We start from the raw sequence: 15,928 nt of genomic DNA on the forward strand, positions 1-15,928 counted from the left end.
GCTCCTAAGTGGGAAGGTGAGTTCACAGTGATCAGGTTACCATCATGTTTCACAAAGCCCTTACTGTTTTATTATTAGTGTAAGCTCATTTTATTTGCACACCATTGGTAATCACTTTCATGTGGACTTAGAAAATGTGTTTGTTATGATCTATTCAATGACTCAATGGATGAGATATATTATTCACTAGCAGCATTTATGTGAGTTTCGCAGTTTTAAATTGAGCTATGAGTTGGCTACCAAAAAAACCCCCCAAAACACCTTAGTAATAAAGGTCACTGCCAGAAGGAATTTCCATCTTTCACAATTTAGAACTTAGAATTATTTTGTACATAACCTATTTTTAAAAATAATCTTGCGGGTAAGGTTTATTACCCATAAGATTTTCTCTCCTGTTTGCTTCTGAAGACTAGGCTTTCTTTCTGAATGACCTCTCTCACACAACCTTTCAACACACTCACTGTCCAACTCTGAGCTGTCACTTAAGCATTTTGTGCCTTTTCTGTGATTATTAAAGATTTCTTACCTTACAGAGTTGTAGTGAGCATTAAACTAGATACTATAGAGATGTGCTTAGGACAATATCTACTATTTCCCAAGAGCTTGGTTTTAATACAATTAATATGAGTCCATTAAAATACATGACATGTGTAGAGGCTACTAAAGTAAGATCTGACAAAGGCCATTCCTTATTTTAAACATATACTACAAAAATTACAAGATAAAAATAAAATGGGAGGGCCTGACACAATAATTGAGTGGCTAAAGTCCTTGCCTTGCATTCCCTGGGATCCCATATGGGTGCTGGTTCATGTCCGGCTGCTCCATTTCCCACCCAAAGCAGTAGAGGATGGCCCTAAGCCTTGGGACCCTGCACTTGCATGGGAGACCCAGAAAAAGCTAGTTCCTGGCTTTAGATCAGCTCAGCTCTGTCCATTGTGGCCACTTGAGGAATGAACCAGCAGATGGAAAATCTTTCTCTCTGTACATCTGCCTTTACAATAAAATTAAACAAATTTAAGATATTAAAAAATAAAAGTGGGAAAATAATTTTAATCAGCCCAAATTTACAAAGTAGAGGAACATATTCTAGTTGCTTTATATAATGCAGTAGTATTCACAGATATTTCATGGCTGATATTGTTTAAAATTGGGACACAGTGTAAAATATGATCTAGGCAACTTATCTTTTTAAAAATATTTATTTACTTCTCTATTTATTTGAAAGGCAGAAATGGAAAGACAGGAGAGACCGAGAGAGCAATCTTTCAACTGCTAGTTCATTCCATAAATGGCCATTCTAGCCATGTCTGGGGCCAGGCTGAAGCCGAGAGCCAGGAACTCCATTCTGGTGTCTTACACAGGTGGGAGAGGCTCAAGTACTCAGGCCCTCTGAGTATGTTATGTATGTCAGGCATGTTAGCGTGGAGCTGAATCAGGAACGAAATACCTGGGACAAAATGGCACTATAAAATGAAATGATGGAACTGTAATTGGAAGTTTAACTGATTATACCACAACCCAGTCTTAGCTACTTTTCATCTGCTCCTCTAAAACCTATCTTCTAACTAATGACACACATACTATGTACATCATTTTTCAAAATGTCCAGACATTGCATATTCTTTGAAACAATGCATGGGAGCTGGCGTTGTGGTACAGCGAGTTAAGCTGCCACCTGTAACATGGAATGCAACATGGGAGCTGGTTAGAAGACATGGCAGCTCTGTTTCCCATCCAGCTCCCTGCTAATGTGCCTGGGAAATCAGCAGAACATGGCCTAAGTCTTTGGGCACCTGCACACACATCGGAGACCTTAATTGGAGTCTCAGCCTTGGCTTCAGCATGGCTCAGCCTTGGCTCCTGTGGGCATCTGGAAAGTGAACCAGCAGAAGCAAGATTGGTCCCTGGTCTCTCTATCTCTCCACCTTTCAAGCAATAAAGAACAGATATTAAAAAATTATTAATTTCAAAATTTTTCATGTCTAAATACCTTTAAATCTTTTTGAAGTCCCCAATACTTAACATTTATCTATATGAAATCATTAATCTTCATTTTTGCAAAATAACAGTTCTATACTTCTAAAAATTTATCTTCATATTTTAAAAACATATCAATATTAAGGAACAATAGTGTATTTTATTGGGAATACATAAAAGCCATTATAATAAGACAGAAATATAGTTTTAAGTTTAATCACTTCTTTGGCCTATAAAATCTGTCCTTATAGAATTAAACACTGTACATCTTTGTTTGAAAAGTATTTACAATGAATAGTAATAATATATTTTCTCACAGTGACTAAATCCAGCATAGAAGGTTAACACTAACTAGGCCCAGTTTTTGTTCACATTTCCTCATTCTTCATTAAGTACCTAATTATCAATCCATATGACAGAAATAATCAGTTTAATGAAAAATAGCTAAAGTCACATTAATTTTTCACTTGCACTCATCAGTTGGCTTAGCTTATCATTTACAGTACCTTTTTAAGAGGAAGAGTCTGAATCCACTCCATGGAGTTCACATCAAAGATATCGACTGCATTTTCACTGTATACTGAGAGATATGGTGCATTGTAACCTGAGAGAAGGGAAGAAACAGCCGGTTGATTACTTTTATTAAACCCAAAACATTTTGAAAAGTCTGCACTAAATAAATTTAAAGTAGAAAATCCTACTAATACCATCTAGTATGTACATCATGACATTTTTGAAGTAAACAGGACATAAATCATCAAAGAAGAATTGACACAGCATGGTTCAGATTACATAGCCATTGTAATACAAAATGATTATGTTCCCATTAAGGATAGAACAATCCCTAGCTCAACAGTAAGGCTGCAAACAGCAAGCCTCAGGTAAGTGTTCCAGATATAGTTTGCAATGAGCAGTAAACACCTCAGCACAGTTACATGAAAAGATTAAGGTATCAAAAGCACGGATACCTTAAATGGTGACACAAGCAAAGAGGGGTGATATAATTTATCTAAACTTAGTTCACAAATTGCATTATTAGCAAAGCTAAAATAAAGAGTCAGATAGTTTAACTTATATTGCACATTAAAGGCTGACTTGGTTACAAAATAGCATTCATTCCCAATATGATGCCATAAGTAAGAGTATATATTTCAGAAGAAAAAAATTCAAAATAGTTAAATCTGGATGGCAGAACCAGAGATATTTTTCCTTGGTTGTTTTTATATAGATTTTCTACTTTTCCTGTAAAACTATGTATTGTTCTATAACCTTCTTCCACTGAACGTTTCAACGAATTCACACCCATCATTCCATTTTCTGTCTTATAACAATGGAAGAGGCTTCATTTCTGCCCCAAACAACCCTTTAACACTCTCTAGCCTTGAGAATTTTGCTCTGCCTCCTGTAAGTCAGCCTCTTCCAAGTAGTTTTCCTGTTGTCGCTTTCCTCTTAGTATTTAAACATGCTCATACATCTTCCATTAAGAATCAAAGACTTTGGGACCGGTGTGGTAGCCCAGTGGCTAAAGTTCTCGCCTTTCATGCACTTGGATATCATATGGGTGCCGGTTCTAATCCTGGTGGTCCTGCTTCTCATCCAGCTCTCTGCTTGTGGCCTGGGAAAGCAGTCTAGAACCACCCAAAGCCTTGGGACCCTGCCGGGTGGGAGACCTGAAAGAGGCTCCAGGCTCTTGGCTTTGGATCAGTGCAGCTATGGCCATTGCAACCACCTGGGGAGTGAATCAGCGGATGGAAGATCTTGCTCTGTCTTTCCTCTTTGTATATCTGACTTTCCAATAAAAATAAAATAAATCCTAAAAACAAAAAGGACTTTAATTACATACTTTCCCCTATATGCATCTATAGAACCTGCATTTCTGGGTGTCATAGCACTTACATTTTCTCATAACTACCTGTTTTTATCATGAAGCTATTCTATTGCTTCTCTAAGCTCTGTTAGGGTTAAACTGTGTCTATTTCACTCATTACTGTCTCTCATACAGCGAAGAGACATGTATGCAACAATAACAATTACGATTTAACAATAAAAAGCCACAGGCGACAGTGCCCTGGTGTAAGCAGTCTAGCAGCTGTTTAGCCTAGTGCTGGCTTACCCAGCTGCTTTGCTTACAATCCAGCTTCCTGTGGCTGTGCTTGAGAAGGTATATGGAGCAGGTCTGGGTGATGTTCCTGCCTTTTAGGTTTGGCCTGGCCCAGCCAGGGTTCTTGTAGACATTTAGGAAGTGAGCCACTGGATGGAAGGTCTCAACATGTCTGCCTCTATCATTCTTCCTTTGAATAAACAAGTCTTTTAAGAAAAGTATTCAATGATTTATTAATGTCAATTATTTCTTGGAAGAGCAAGAGAAGTGATTTTATTCTCCTCATATGTAAATACAAATGAAAGGCTGAACAACACTTCTTACAAAAGCTACACTGTTGATTAGCTGGTGAAATAATTCACTTAGTAACCACTTCTTCAGAGTAACCCCATAAGCTAATAATGCTTATAAGATCTATGATTGGGGACAATGAAGATACTTATTTAGGGTTATTTAAAAATACAACAACATTGGGGTTTTTAAAAAATTCATGTAAGAAAATATCCTATAGAAAAATTTGTTTTAATTATGTACACATCATTCTGACCTCGTTTGTTTAGGGATAACTGTATACTGTTATTTTACATTATATAAACAACATTATCAGTAATTGGGTAAAATATCCAAGGATATCTTAAAAAAAAAACCAGCTACTAAAAATAACTACCTTTAGCAGATAAAATGAAATGAAAACAAGTTGACAATCATAAGAAAGAGCATCTTACAACAAGAGGAAGGATTTGCTGGCCACATCAATTCCTGTTGTCTGGATCTCCGACCCTGACAATCCGTGTATATTCCAATGCTGTTAAAACACAGCAGATATTCTTTACTGGAGATCTCAACTGCACAGATGGCATCCATTGGCTGATGTGCAATAAATGATAGTGTATGGTCATTTGAATGAAGCATGCTACACGGATTTCCTTCTCCACTCAAGGGGTATCGTAGAAATCCTGACTGGAATCCCACACACAGTTGTTCACTGAAGATTGCCATCCACTGGACATTATATGGGACTTGAATTTCTTTAAATTTTCTGTGACGGGTCTTGCTCTGAAATAGTTCATAACAGAAGACCTGTCTTTTCATGGCCACACACAGGCACGTGACAGCGCCATGGCGCACTTTTCCAGAAGTTATAGTTTGACACCCTTTAGTTTCTGCCAGTTTGTAAAACTCTGTCTCTCGCCCATCCAATGCTGACATAGGAAAAAGTCGAACATGACGATTTCGTCCTGAGATCACAGCAACAAGCTGATCATTTGGAATGATTTCAATCTGATGAATCTTCTTATTGTCACCAACTCGAATAATTTCTACACAGAGAAATCAAAAGTAAAAAACACATTGTTTATTACTTCTAATGATATACAAAAGGACATAAAGTCAACTTATACTAAAGACACAAATATATACACAGAAGAATGAGAGATCATAAACAATGCAGAAAGAGATTATAAGACATGTAACTCAAGGGCCTGGTGTGATAGCCTAGTAACTAAAGTCCTCGCCTTGCATCTGCTGAGATTCGATATGGGCACCGGTTCATGTCCCAGCTGCTCCACTTTCAATCCAGCTCCCTGCTTGTGGCCTAGGAAAATAGTTAAGGACGGCCCAAAGCCTTGGGATCCTGCACTTGCATGGGGGACCCAGAAGAAGCTCCAGACTTCTGGCTTTGGTTCGGTTCAGCTTTTGGCTGTTGTGGCTACTTGGGGATTAAATAAGCAGACTGAAGATCTTTCTCTCTGTATGTCTTTCCCTCTTACATCTGTCTTTCAAATAAAAAAAAAATCTTGAAAAAAAGATATGTATTTCATGTGCATTGGGTATTAAATTTAGCATTAAAATTCTCAGCATCCAAGCCAAAAATATTTTCATGTAAAGGCTTGTCAAATCTCTAAGAAAAACCTTCACTGGCATTAAATTCTTGAGAACTTCACCCTGATGTTGTTATTGAGAGAGAGAGGGAGAGACCTTCTATCCATTAGTTCACAGCTCCAATGGCCACAATGGTCAGTGCAGGGCTAATCCAAAGCTAGAAGCCAAGAACTTTTTCCAGGTCTCCAACATGGTTCTACTAGGGTCCAAGGCTTTGGGCAATTATCTGCTGCCTTCCCTTCCCAGGCTACTGTCAAGGAGCTATATTGAAAGTGAAATGGTTACAACAGTGCTCAAATGGATTGCCAGTGTTGCAGGCAGAGGATTAACCTGTATGACACTGCGCCAGCCCCCAAAACTAATACACTGGTTTTTTAAAGTATGCATTTATTTTTATTGGAAAGGCAGATCAGATTTATGGAGAGAAACAGAGGCAGAGGAAAAGATCTTCCATCTGCTGGCTCACTCCCCAAGTGGTCTCAATAGCGGGAGCTGAGAAGATGCAAAGCCAGGAGCTAGGAATTTTTCTCCCATGTTGATGCAGGGTCATGAAATGGAGCCCATATGGGATGTTGGTGCTTGCAAGCCTAAGACTACCTAGTGTGTCATTCATTATGCCAGCCCCAGTAAATTTTAAATACATTGTTTTCCCATGGTCTAACTTGATACAAAGACTTAAAACTGAGAATATAGTTTTTTATGAATATCAAAAATACGAGCATCATCATGGGTGCTGGTTGTAGTCCCAGCTGCTCCACTTCCCATCCAGCTCCCTGTTAATGGCCTAGGAAGGCAGAGGATGGCTCAAAGTTTTGTGACCCTGCACCCATGTAGGAAACCAGGAAGAAGCTTCTGGCTTTGAATGGCTCAGCTCCAGGTATTGCAGCCATTTGGGGATTGAATCAGCAGATTGAAGATCTTTCTCTGTCTCTCCTTTTCACTGTTAAATCTGCCTTTCTAATAAAAATAAGCCTTAAAAAAAAAAATTAGAAAGGCATCTAATAATCAAACTGCATATCAAGGACAAGAATCTAGACCAAAAAAAAAAAAAACCAACAACAAAAACCCAAGCCACAAATTAGTATAAGAAATAATTAAAATTAGAGAAGAAATAAACAAAATTTAAAGAAAAAATTACGAAAGATGAAATGAGGCACAGGTTTCTTGATAAAAAAATATGCAATTGATACACCACTGGATTAATCAACCAAAAAATTAAAGGGAAGGGATTCAAGAAGATCCAAATAAATAAGATTATTAAAAGCATTATTTTAATAATAAAATCTAAGATAAAAGATATGCTATAATGCATGTCACAGAAACATAAAAAGTCATCAGGAAGTACCACAAACTATATAATCTAGAAAAGATAGATTTTTAGACACAATATACCAAAATTGAGTCATGAAGGCATAGAAAACCTAAGTAGACAAAGGCTGAATCAATAACAAAGATAGTAAAGAAAAGCCCAGGACCAGAAGCTTCACTACTGAATTCTATCAAACTTTTAAAGAAATAATTCTAATTCTCAAAAGGTTCAAAGCATTGTAAAGGGAAGGAATCTTCCAGAAATCCTCATGTGAGGCCAAAATCAGCCTAATTCTCAAACCAGAGAAACAGAGAACAAAAAAGGAGAGCTACAGACCAATATAATTGATAAGAGGATGCAAAAATCCTCAACAAAAGACTAGCTAATAAAATCCAGCAACACATCAGGTAGATAATTCACTCGGATCCACGTGGGATTTACCCCAGAAATGCAGAGATGGCTCAACATATGCAAATCAATAAATGTGATAATCACAATAAAAACCATGATTACCTCAACAGATGAACAGAAAACATGCAATTAAATATGAAATCCTTTCAGGTAACAGATCTTAAACAAATCACTTCGACAAAATCAAGGCAATGTGTGACAAAAACACAGCCAGCATGATACTGAACAGGGAAAAGATCCACTGAGATCTAGAACCAGGAAAGAATGCCCACGCTCACGGTAGTAATCAATACAATTCTGGAAGTTTCAGCCAGTACTGCATACGACATGATCTTATATATGTATAGGATCGAAGACTCCACACCTAGAGACTATTGGAATTCATAAGAGAATTTGGTAAAATGTAGGATATATAATCAACAGAATGAAATCAATAGTTCTTGTATACAGAAACAATGTCATGGCTGACAATGAACTTGTAAGATCAGTATCATCTATAACAGGTACAAAAGAATTTAAATGCCTTGGAATAAATTTATCCAAGGATGTGAAAGATCTATACAATGAAAATTTTAAGATGCTAAAGAGAGAAATAGAAAAAAAAAGAAAGAAAGAAAGAGAAAGAAAAAGAAAGAAAAGGAACACTCTTCCATGTTTGTGGATTGGCAGAATTAATACTAAATTGTCCACACTATGCTGAACAATTTACAGATTCAATATGATTCCAATCAAAATAAAAAGGACATTCTTTTCAGATCTTAGAAGAAAAAAGCCAAAACCTAAAATTCATAAGGAAACATAAGACACTCTGCACAATTAAAACAAACCTACACAACAAAATAAAGCCGAAAAGATCACAATATCAGATTTCAAGATATAGTATGGGGCAGTTATAACAAAAAATATCCTGGTACTGGCATAGAAAATAAACATGTAGACCATTAGAACAGAACCGAAACCCAGAAATTAATCCATGCACCTTAAACCAACTAATCTTCAACAAACAAACTAAAGTTAATTCCTGGTGAAAGTACAATTTTTTCAACAAAGGATACCAGGAAAATAGGATCTGTGCCAACAGAAGAATAAAACCCCCATTAAATCTCATACAAATCAAATCAATATGGATCAAAGATTTAAATCAATGACCTGATATCACAAAACTGCCACAGAAAAAATTAGGCAACACTTTGCAAGATATTGACATAGACTTCTTGGTAAACATCCTAGAAGCACAGGCAACAAAAGAAAAATAAACAAATGATATTACATCAAATCAAGAAGCTTTTGCACAGCAACTAAGAGAACATGCAACTGACAGATAGGAGTAATATCCAGTATCTATAAAGAACCTAGGAAACTCAATGACAACAACAACAAAACAATCAAGTTAAGAAATGTGCAAAGGACATGAGCAGGCATTTTCAAAGGATTAATATCAAATGGCCAACCCACATGAAAAAGCTCAGGATTGACTGCTATCAGGGAAATGAAAATGAAAACCACAATGACCGACTTCCTCTATATTGTTACAATAGTATAGTTCTTCATAACAAGTTATAATCCATCAGTCTGTTTATTTAAGTGTGCCCCAACACTGCTGGTACAATGTTAGACAGTCCAGCATCCCATTGTCTAGATATGTCCAACAGTTTCATTGGGAGTCCATATTTGAGTTGCAAGCAGGGATGCATATTGCATTGTATCTTCACACCTGCATATGGTTATCAGTCGGGAGTTAGGAGATTTGGGGGGAATCTCAGACACTACATAATTGTACCATAAAATAAAAGAAAAAGAAAACCACAATGAGGTTTTACCTCACCCCAGTTAGAAAGGTTAGCATCAAAATATCAAAAAACTATAAATGCTGTCAAGGACAGGAAAAAGATATCCTAACACACTGTCGGTTTGGGTGTAAACCAGTACGAACACTGTGGAAGACAGTATGGAGACTTCTCAGGAATCTGAAAATAGATCTACCATTTAATCTAGCAAAATGGATGCAATGGAGGATATTAACTTGAGTAAAATAAACCAGACAAAAAGAGACAAACAACAATATTCTCCTAAAGCTGCAATAAAATTAAAAATACAAACAAAACAAAACAAAAACAAAAGGTAAACAGTAAGAAAAGCCTGGGTATATATCAGTATTGTTGCAAATACAGTTTTGTGTAACTTTGTTTCATATCTTGGTTAAACCAACAGACTAAGAATGTTACAATTCTATTTTTTCAATGGTCTGTGACTATTTTAAAATTTACTGTTTATAGATGAAAGGGTCATTTTTCAATTGTTTGTATTTCCACTAAACTAAGGTATTTTTACTTTTCACTTGTTAAACTTATTTGGTAAAATAGTAACTGTTTTACTATTAAGGCTGGAGTAAATCAGCTCATAAATTAAACAGGGAACTGGATGGAAGCTGAGAGACAGAGGGAAGGGAGGATGAAGGGGAATGTCATGTGTTCTAATCTAATTTGTTAAATATTAACTAAAAATTAAAATTATTAAAAAATTACCATATGTGTCAAATTTCCATGCAATTATTATAGCTATTGTCTATATTCTCAATTCAATTAGAATATATCTGCTTTTTACCTGATAAACTTAACTGTGAAAGTTTTAAACCATGCTTTCTGTGATATGTTGGTGTTAATACACAGATTAGGAAAAAGTATAAGACACAGGTATCTTGTGATTGATTGTTCTATTTAGTCCTTGCTTATATTTCCGTGAAACTGTGATCTTTCTACTTTTTATTTGTTCAGTAATATGGTTACTGGCACACTAAGCCCTGTGATTACAGAATCGATTGAAATTACATTTTTGCAAAAATTAAAGAAAAAAACAAAGGAATGAAGGGAACTGAAGGAATGAGGAAACTATGGCTACTTCCTAAGTTTTGTATCAGTGAAATACATGAAATCTGTTAATAAATTTAAAAAGAGCTATAATATAAACTTATTTCCAAATAAATTAGTTTTCTCTTACCATCTTTGGTGACATGTACAACAAACAGCCCTTCTTCATTTCCCAAAGCTATCCTTTCATGATCTGTAACACAAAAATATGAAACATTTTTCATTTAAAAAACCATGTAAAACTAATGGAATAATGAAAATTTGGTGTAAAAATGGCAGTAGTACTAAAATTGTTACAATTTTCTTACTAAATTTTTCAATTAGAGTGGTAAATATCTTCTGTATTTTTAAATATAACAGATGTTAAAAAATAATCTACATGTATATGGTAACTTACCAGTACAAGAATAACTAAATGCATTATCAATAAATAGTGAAAATATTTAAAATCTAGTTAGTACCCTTAGCATCCATTTCTTGTTTTGAGTGGGAAACATTTTGAATTTTAGATGAGTCTACCTGTTCAACTTTTCAATATTTACTAAAAAGCAACAAAAGAGGAGGTCTGAACATAAAGAATAACAAAACAAAACTTTAGACACAGAAGTTACCATTGATGAGGGCATTTAACACGTAGGTATTCTTTATTATGTATGCCATCTTAACTAAACTTCCCAACAACTTTTCAAGGTACTTACTATCTATGCTACACATATGAACCTTACACTTGAAGAAATTAAATGTTTTAAGTCATTAAAGTGGGAAATGGATCAATAGTTTAATCTGTAGCACCGTTAATTTTTTTTTTCCAGAAGAAAATGTACCTTGCTCTAAACAGAATAAAAAGAAAACAGGAATGCTAATTTCCCGATTTGATGGTGTAACCTGACTATATGTGTTCAAATATTACGTGCTAATAAAATTTCTTAAAAACAAAATCATTTATGAAAAAAATGCACTTAGAATGTGTATTTTCTTGTGTCTACTGAAAAACAAAGAACTGATAATGAAAATTTACTCAGTGTTTGTTACACAACAGTGTAATGCTGTCCACTGGGTATTCTCAGTATTCCCAGATGAAAGTTAGACCCTAGTTTATAGGAAGATTATTATAATAGGATGAATGTTATAAATCCATACCTATAATTGCAGCTGCTTGGGTTGTTTTAATGAGGGGTAGAGTGCTGTCATATGCCTCTTTAGGAACATAGACTGACCGATCTCGGAATTTGTTCTTCTTCAAAATCTTATGCAGTTCACTCAACACTCCCACCCACTTACTCTTCTCATTTTCACTATCTGCTAGCATCAGGATTGAACATTTGTTATTAGATGCTGAAAGCTGGGAAGCTGTGACCTAGAACAATTTAACCAATATTCATGGAATTAGAAAACAGATATCCTTCATGCTACTTTGATCATTATAGTAATTTGCTTGGCATGCATCAATAAAATAAACATTAAGTAATACTTCACTTAATTAAAATGATTCTTAATAAGATTAACTAGTTTTAATGCTAGAATCTATAGCAAAAGTGATAGAAATCAATCAAAATATTAGTAATGCATTCATTTTGTTACCTATAAAAGTGTTGAACATATTCACTAAAATGTGGATTACAGATACGCATGGTACAACAACAGAAACCAGTGAGTGATTACTGAATATACCTAAGCACTTTACAAGTATTAGCTTATTTGATCTTCTTAGTATCTTTATGATCAGAATCATTAATCATTCTTACTTTACATATATAAAAAAAGGAGTGGCACAGAGAAATAAAATAATTTCTTCAATGGCACAGAATTAGAAAGTCTGATATCTCATATCCATGCTGTTAAGCCCTACATCATAGTGACTCAAAATTTCTTTTAAAAAGTCAAAAATACTCAGAAATATTTACAGGCTATGTTACTTCATAATAACAATTTAACATTATCATTACAGAACATCAGATCACATGACTTGGTGTTAAAATGAAGGTATCTCATTATACATATAACATTTACAATCAGATCAGTTCTAAATTATGAGATAATTCCTTATTAAAATCATTTAAGTATCAGTGACAATATAACTACACTGTGCAAATCAGCTTTAGATAAGTAGGCCTCCTGGGTTCTCTTGGCAGCTAGGTGAGGAATAAACAGTTATCACTGCAGGAACTGTGAGATCAAATCTTGCCTGACCTTTCTTAGACACAAAATTCACATACACTCAACAGGCAGACATAACAACAGGTCATTAGTTTTTTTTTTAAACTAGCATCTATTGTCTTAATATGCTAATTCAAGATCATACTATGGAAAAATGGCTTACAAGGATGGCTACCAACAGTTCTCCCCTATAAATTCTGTCTTATTAAGAAGTTGCTTTCCCATCGTAATTCTAGGCTGATCTAATGACTTGCCCTGATCAACAGAGAATGCCAAAGGGGTTATTTGGACTACTTTGAGCCTAGTTCTTAAAAAGACTTGGTAGTTTCATTCTTATAGAAGCTGGCCACTTGAGGTTCAGTCAGACTATCCAATGGTTAAACACAAAATGGAGCCAACAAAGAGGAACACTAAGATCACCTAGCTAACAGCACCAAGGCCCTAGATGGGCAAGTGATCAGTTTGGATGTTCTAACCTCCAATGAGCTGAATGTAATCATATGACTAACTCCTGTTAACACCATACAAACTGCACAGCTGGCCTGCAATGGGGAACAAAAATACATCACTTTTTTTTTAAGCTATGAAATTTTAGAGTACTTGAATAAAGCAATAGGTAACTACAACACATGTTTCTTAAAATGAGATTTTTAAAGACAAATTTCCATTTTTTAAGAACATCACAAACCACACAGCTATCCAATTTTCCAAGTGGTAAAACTTATTTAAAATTAAGCTTGGACCAAAAAAATCATCTAATATGAGGCATACTTTAGAAACCAGGCTTTCTACAGAATTTCACTAATTAAGTACTTGCTTAGTATCAATTTCCTACACATCAAGATATTAGATGACAAAAATATAATATATGGTTTTTTAGAAAGTTTATGTGTACAGAAAGGCAAATCATACATAGTAAAAGCAATTCAACAAACAATTTGCAGCATGCACACTTACTCTAAAAATACAAGGAATGTCTTTTCGACTTGCATGAATAACATCAGAAGCCAAGACTGAGCTCACAGAAAATTCTTCATCCCTTAAAGAAGGTAAAACATTAAAAGTGGTTATTATCTGTGCTTTCCTTTGTGTATCAATATAAGAATATGCATCAATCTTCAAATATTAATTACACCAAACACACAAACTGAATATTTATGAAAACATGATTTTTCCTTATTGTAACTGTTAGTGCCTAACTTAGGGACCTGGCATGGTAGCCTAGTGGACATGCTGGTTTTGAGTAACAGAGAGGCACACAAGACACACATGAATTGGAATGAAATGTATGGAAGTCATAAACACAGAGGAGACGGCTGAAGCCATGGAAGTAAATAAGGGTCAGCGCTTGGATTTATGAGAGTAAGTAAATAAGGACACCCTAGGGGATAGAAGAAGTGTGTAGATACTGAAGCCAGAATCATTCAGGAGATGATGTTCACCAATACATTATGTATTTCACAAGCTTGTCTGAATTTTGAGATTTTTATTTCCTTCTCACACATTGGAATTATATTTTAGGTCTTTAATTGATAGTATAACACCACACATTAATCTACATCAGGCTACTCTAGAACCTTCTTATTGGTTTTTTTTGGGACCCCAGATGCCAGCATTTTCTATGATTCTCAATACTCACACATATCCTATAATTAAATATATCCTATAATTAAATACCAACTGCAGTAGTATGGGAATGCACTAAACTGGAAAACAGATTACATTATATTGGCAGCTACAAAAAATCACAGCAATATCATTAAAAGAAAAATCAGAAACTATGATTTTTGTGTTCCAAGACACATTTTTAAGCCTACCTCATGTCAATGACTTGACTAATGACAACTGTGGGCTGAGACGCTTTTCCTTCAGCAATATCATACAGAAAGAGTTTGAAGTCACAAACCACAGCCAATGCTCTTTGCCATCCTTTCTTCACTCCAGCTGGCTTAGGAATCTTTGTTTTTGGAAGATGGGTAAACAAATAAAAATATGTAAATAAAAATGTCAAAGTCCCTCTGATCACATATGTAATTCTATGAAAAAAAAACCCTCTGAAGATAATTAAGTGTTGGAAGTCTGACACTCCTGTTGGTAAGATAGCAGATGAGACATATATCATTAACAACATGAGAAAATGTGGGAATACAATTTTCAAATGACTTTTATATTGAAGAATGTTCAAATGATACTATTTTTACTTTCACAGTTAATTAAAATAACACATGTTTTTCCTAAATAGCATCAAAATCAAACTTAGTTGTAAGATGAAAGTAAGATCACACTAAATAATATCCAGCAAGTGATATGATATATTGATAGTACCTCATAATTCATAATCATGAACAATAAGTAAAAATCAGAATTTGCTTGCAAATCATTACGATGAATGAAAAAAAATAAACAGGTGAATTTTTATTTCTGTAATTTCTGCCAAGTACTGCATCTGTAAAGCAACTGTATTCCATTTCAATTCATGAATAAACTTTAGGAGATTAACCTAAATCCAATCTGATCATACATACCCTGACATGGCCCTCATATGCTGTTCCTATTCCTTTCTGTGGATCTATCCCCAGAGGACCTTTTGTTTGTTCAGGAGGAACTGGACAAGTTGTTGGAGCTTTGTTCACACAAGTTATATGACATGAGAATCCACACACTTTGAGAAAGAAAAAAAAAGTATTTTAACAAAACCCAAAAATCACTGAGCACTCACTGCATGCAAAATGCTATGTTGGAACAATCTGCTTAACTCTGATTTTAGTTTCAATTCTATCATTCGTGGAGTTACCTGCTTAAGAATTTTTATGAAAAACAACAATTTTTTACTTGTAACATTATGCTTTGTGTTACCATTAATTATCAAAACAGGAAGCAAACAGAAAAACAACCAACCCTGAAAATAACAGTGATTTAAACTTAAATTTCTCTTTTTAAAAAATATGGACTGTTTCACAAACTTGCATGTCATCCTTGCACAGGGGTCATGCTATCTTCTCTGCATCATTCCAATTTTAGTATATGCACTGTCGAAGTGAGCACTAAGCTTAACAATTCCTAGTAGTTTTTAGAGTAGCTCTTTGTCTCACTGCACCTTGATATGTCTTTAATTTGTCTTTCAAAGATCATTCAAAGTTCTCTGAAAGCTTCTTTAAATCTGTCACATCTGGCAAATTTTAGAAATCCTTCTTGCAAGGAAAAGGATTTCTGCATGTTTAC

The 15,928-nt window shown here is 34.9% G+C and overlaps 1 protein-coding gene and 1 non-coding gene across 12 annotated transcripts in view; both read right to left on the reverse strand.

The window, feature by feature from the left end:
* Nucleotides 1–15,928, reverse strand: part of CDC42BPA (CDC42 binding protein kinase alpha) — a 237,525-nt gene that overhangs the window by 23,828 nt on the left and 197,769 nt on the right. For all 11 annotated transcript variants that reach the window (XM_040967883.1, XM_040967881.1, XM_040967882.1 and 8 more), the window contains 7 exons: nt 15,232–15,368; nt 14,524–14,663; nt 13,664–13,745; nt 11,690–11,906; nt 10,680–10,742; nt 4,807–5,400; nt 2,487–2,584 (listed from right to left, as the gene is read on the reverse strand). In XM_040967883.1, the coding sequence (XP_040823817.1) occupies nt 2,487–2,584; nt 4,807–5,400; nt 10,680–10,742; nt 11,690–11,906; nt 13,664–13,745; nt 14,524–14,663; nt 15,232–15,368 (1,331 nt within the window). The remainder of the gene's footprint in view (nt 1–2,486; nt 2,585–4,806; nt 5,401–10,679; nt 10,743–11,689; nt 11,907–13,663; nt 13,746–14,523; nt 14,664–15,231; nt 15,369–15,928) is intronic.
* LOC121148264 lies at nt 15,646–15,749 on the reverse strand. The gene has a single exon (XR_005882541.1). It is a non-coding gene; the product is annotated as a U6 spliceosomal RNA (small nuclear RNA).

This window comes from Ochotona curzoniae, unplaced genomic scaffold (genome assembly GCF_017591425.1).
Source record: "Ochotona curzoniae isolate NIBS_2020 unplaced genomic scaffold, NIBS_Ocur_1.0 scaffold_4683, whole genome shotgun sequence".
Classification (NCBI taxonomy): domain Eukaryota; kingdom Metazoa; phylum Chordata; class Mammalia; order Lagomorpha; family Ochotonidae; genus Ochotona; species Ochotona curzoniae.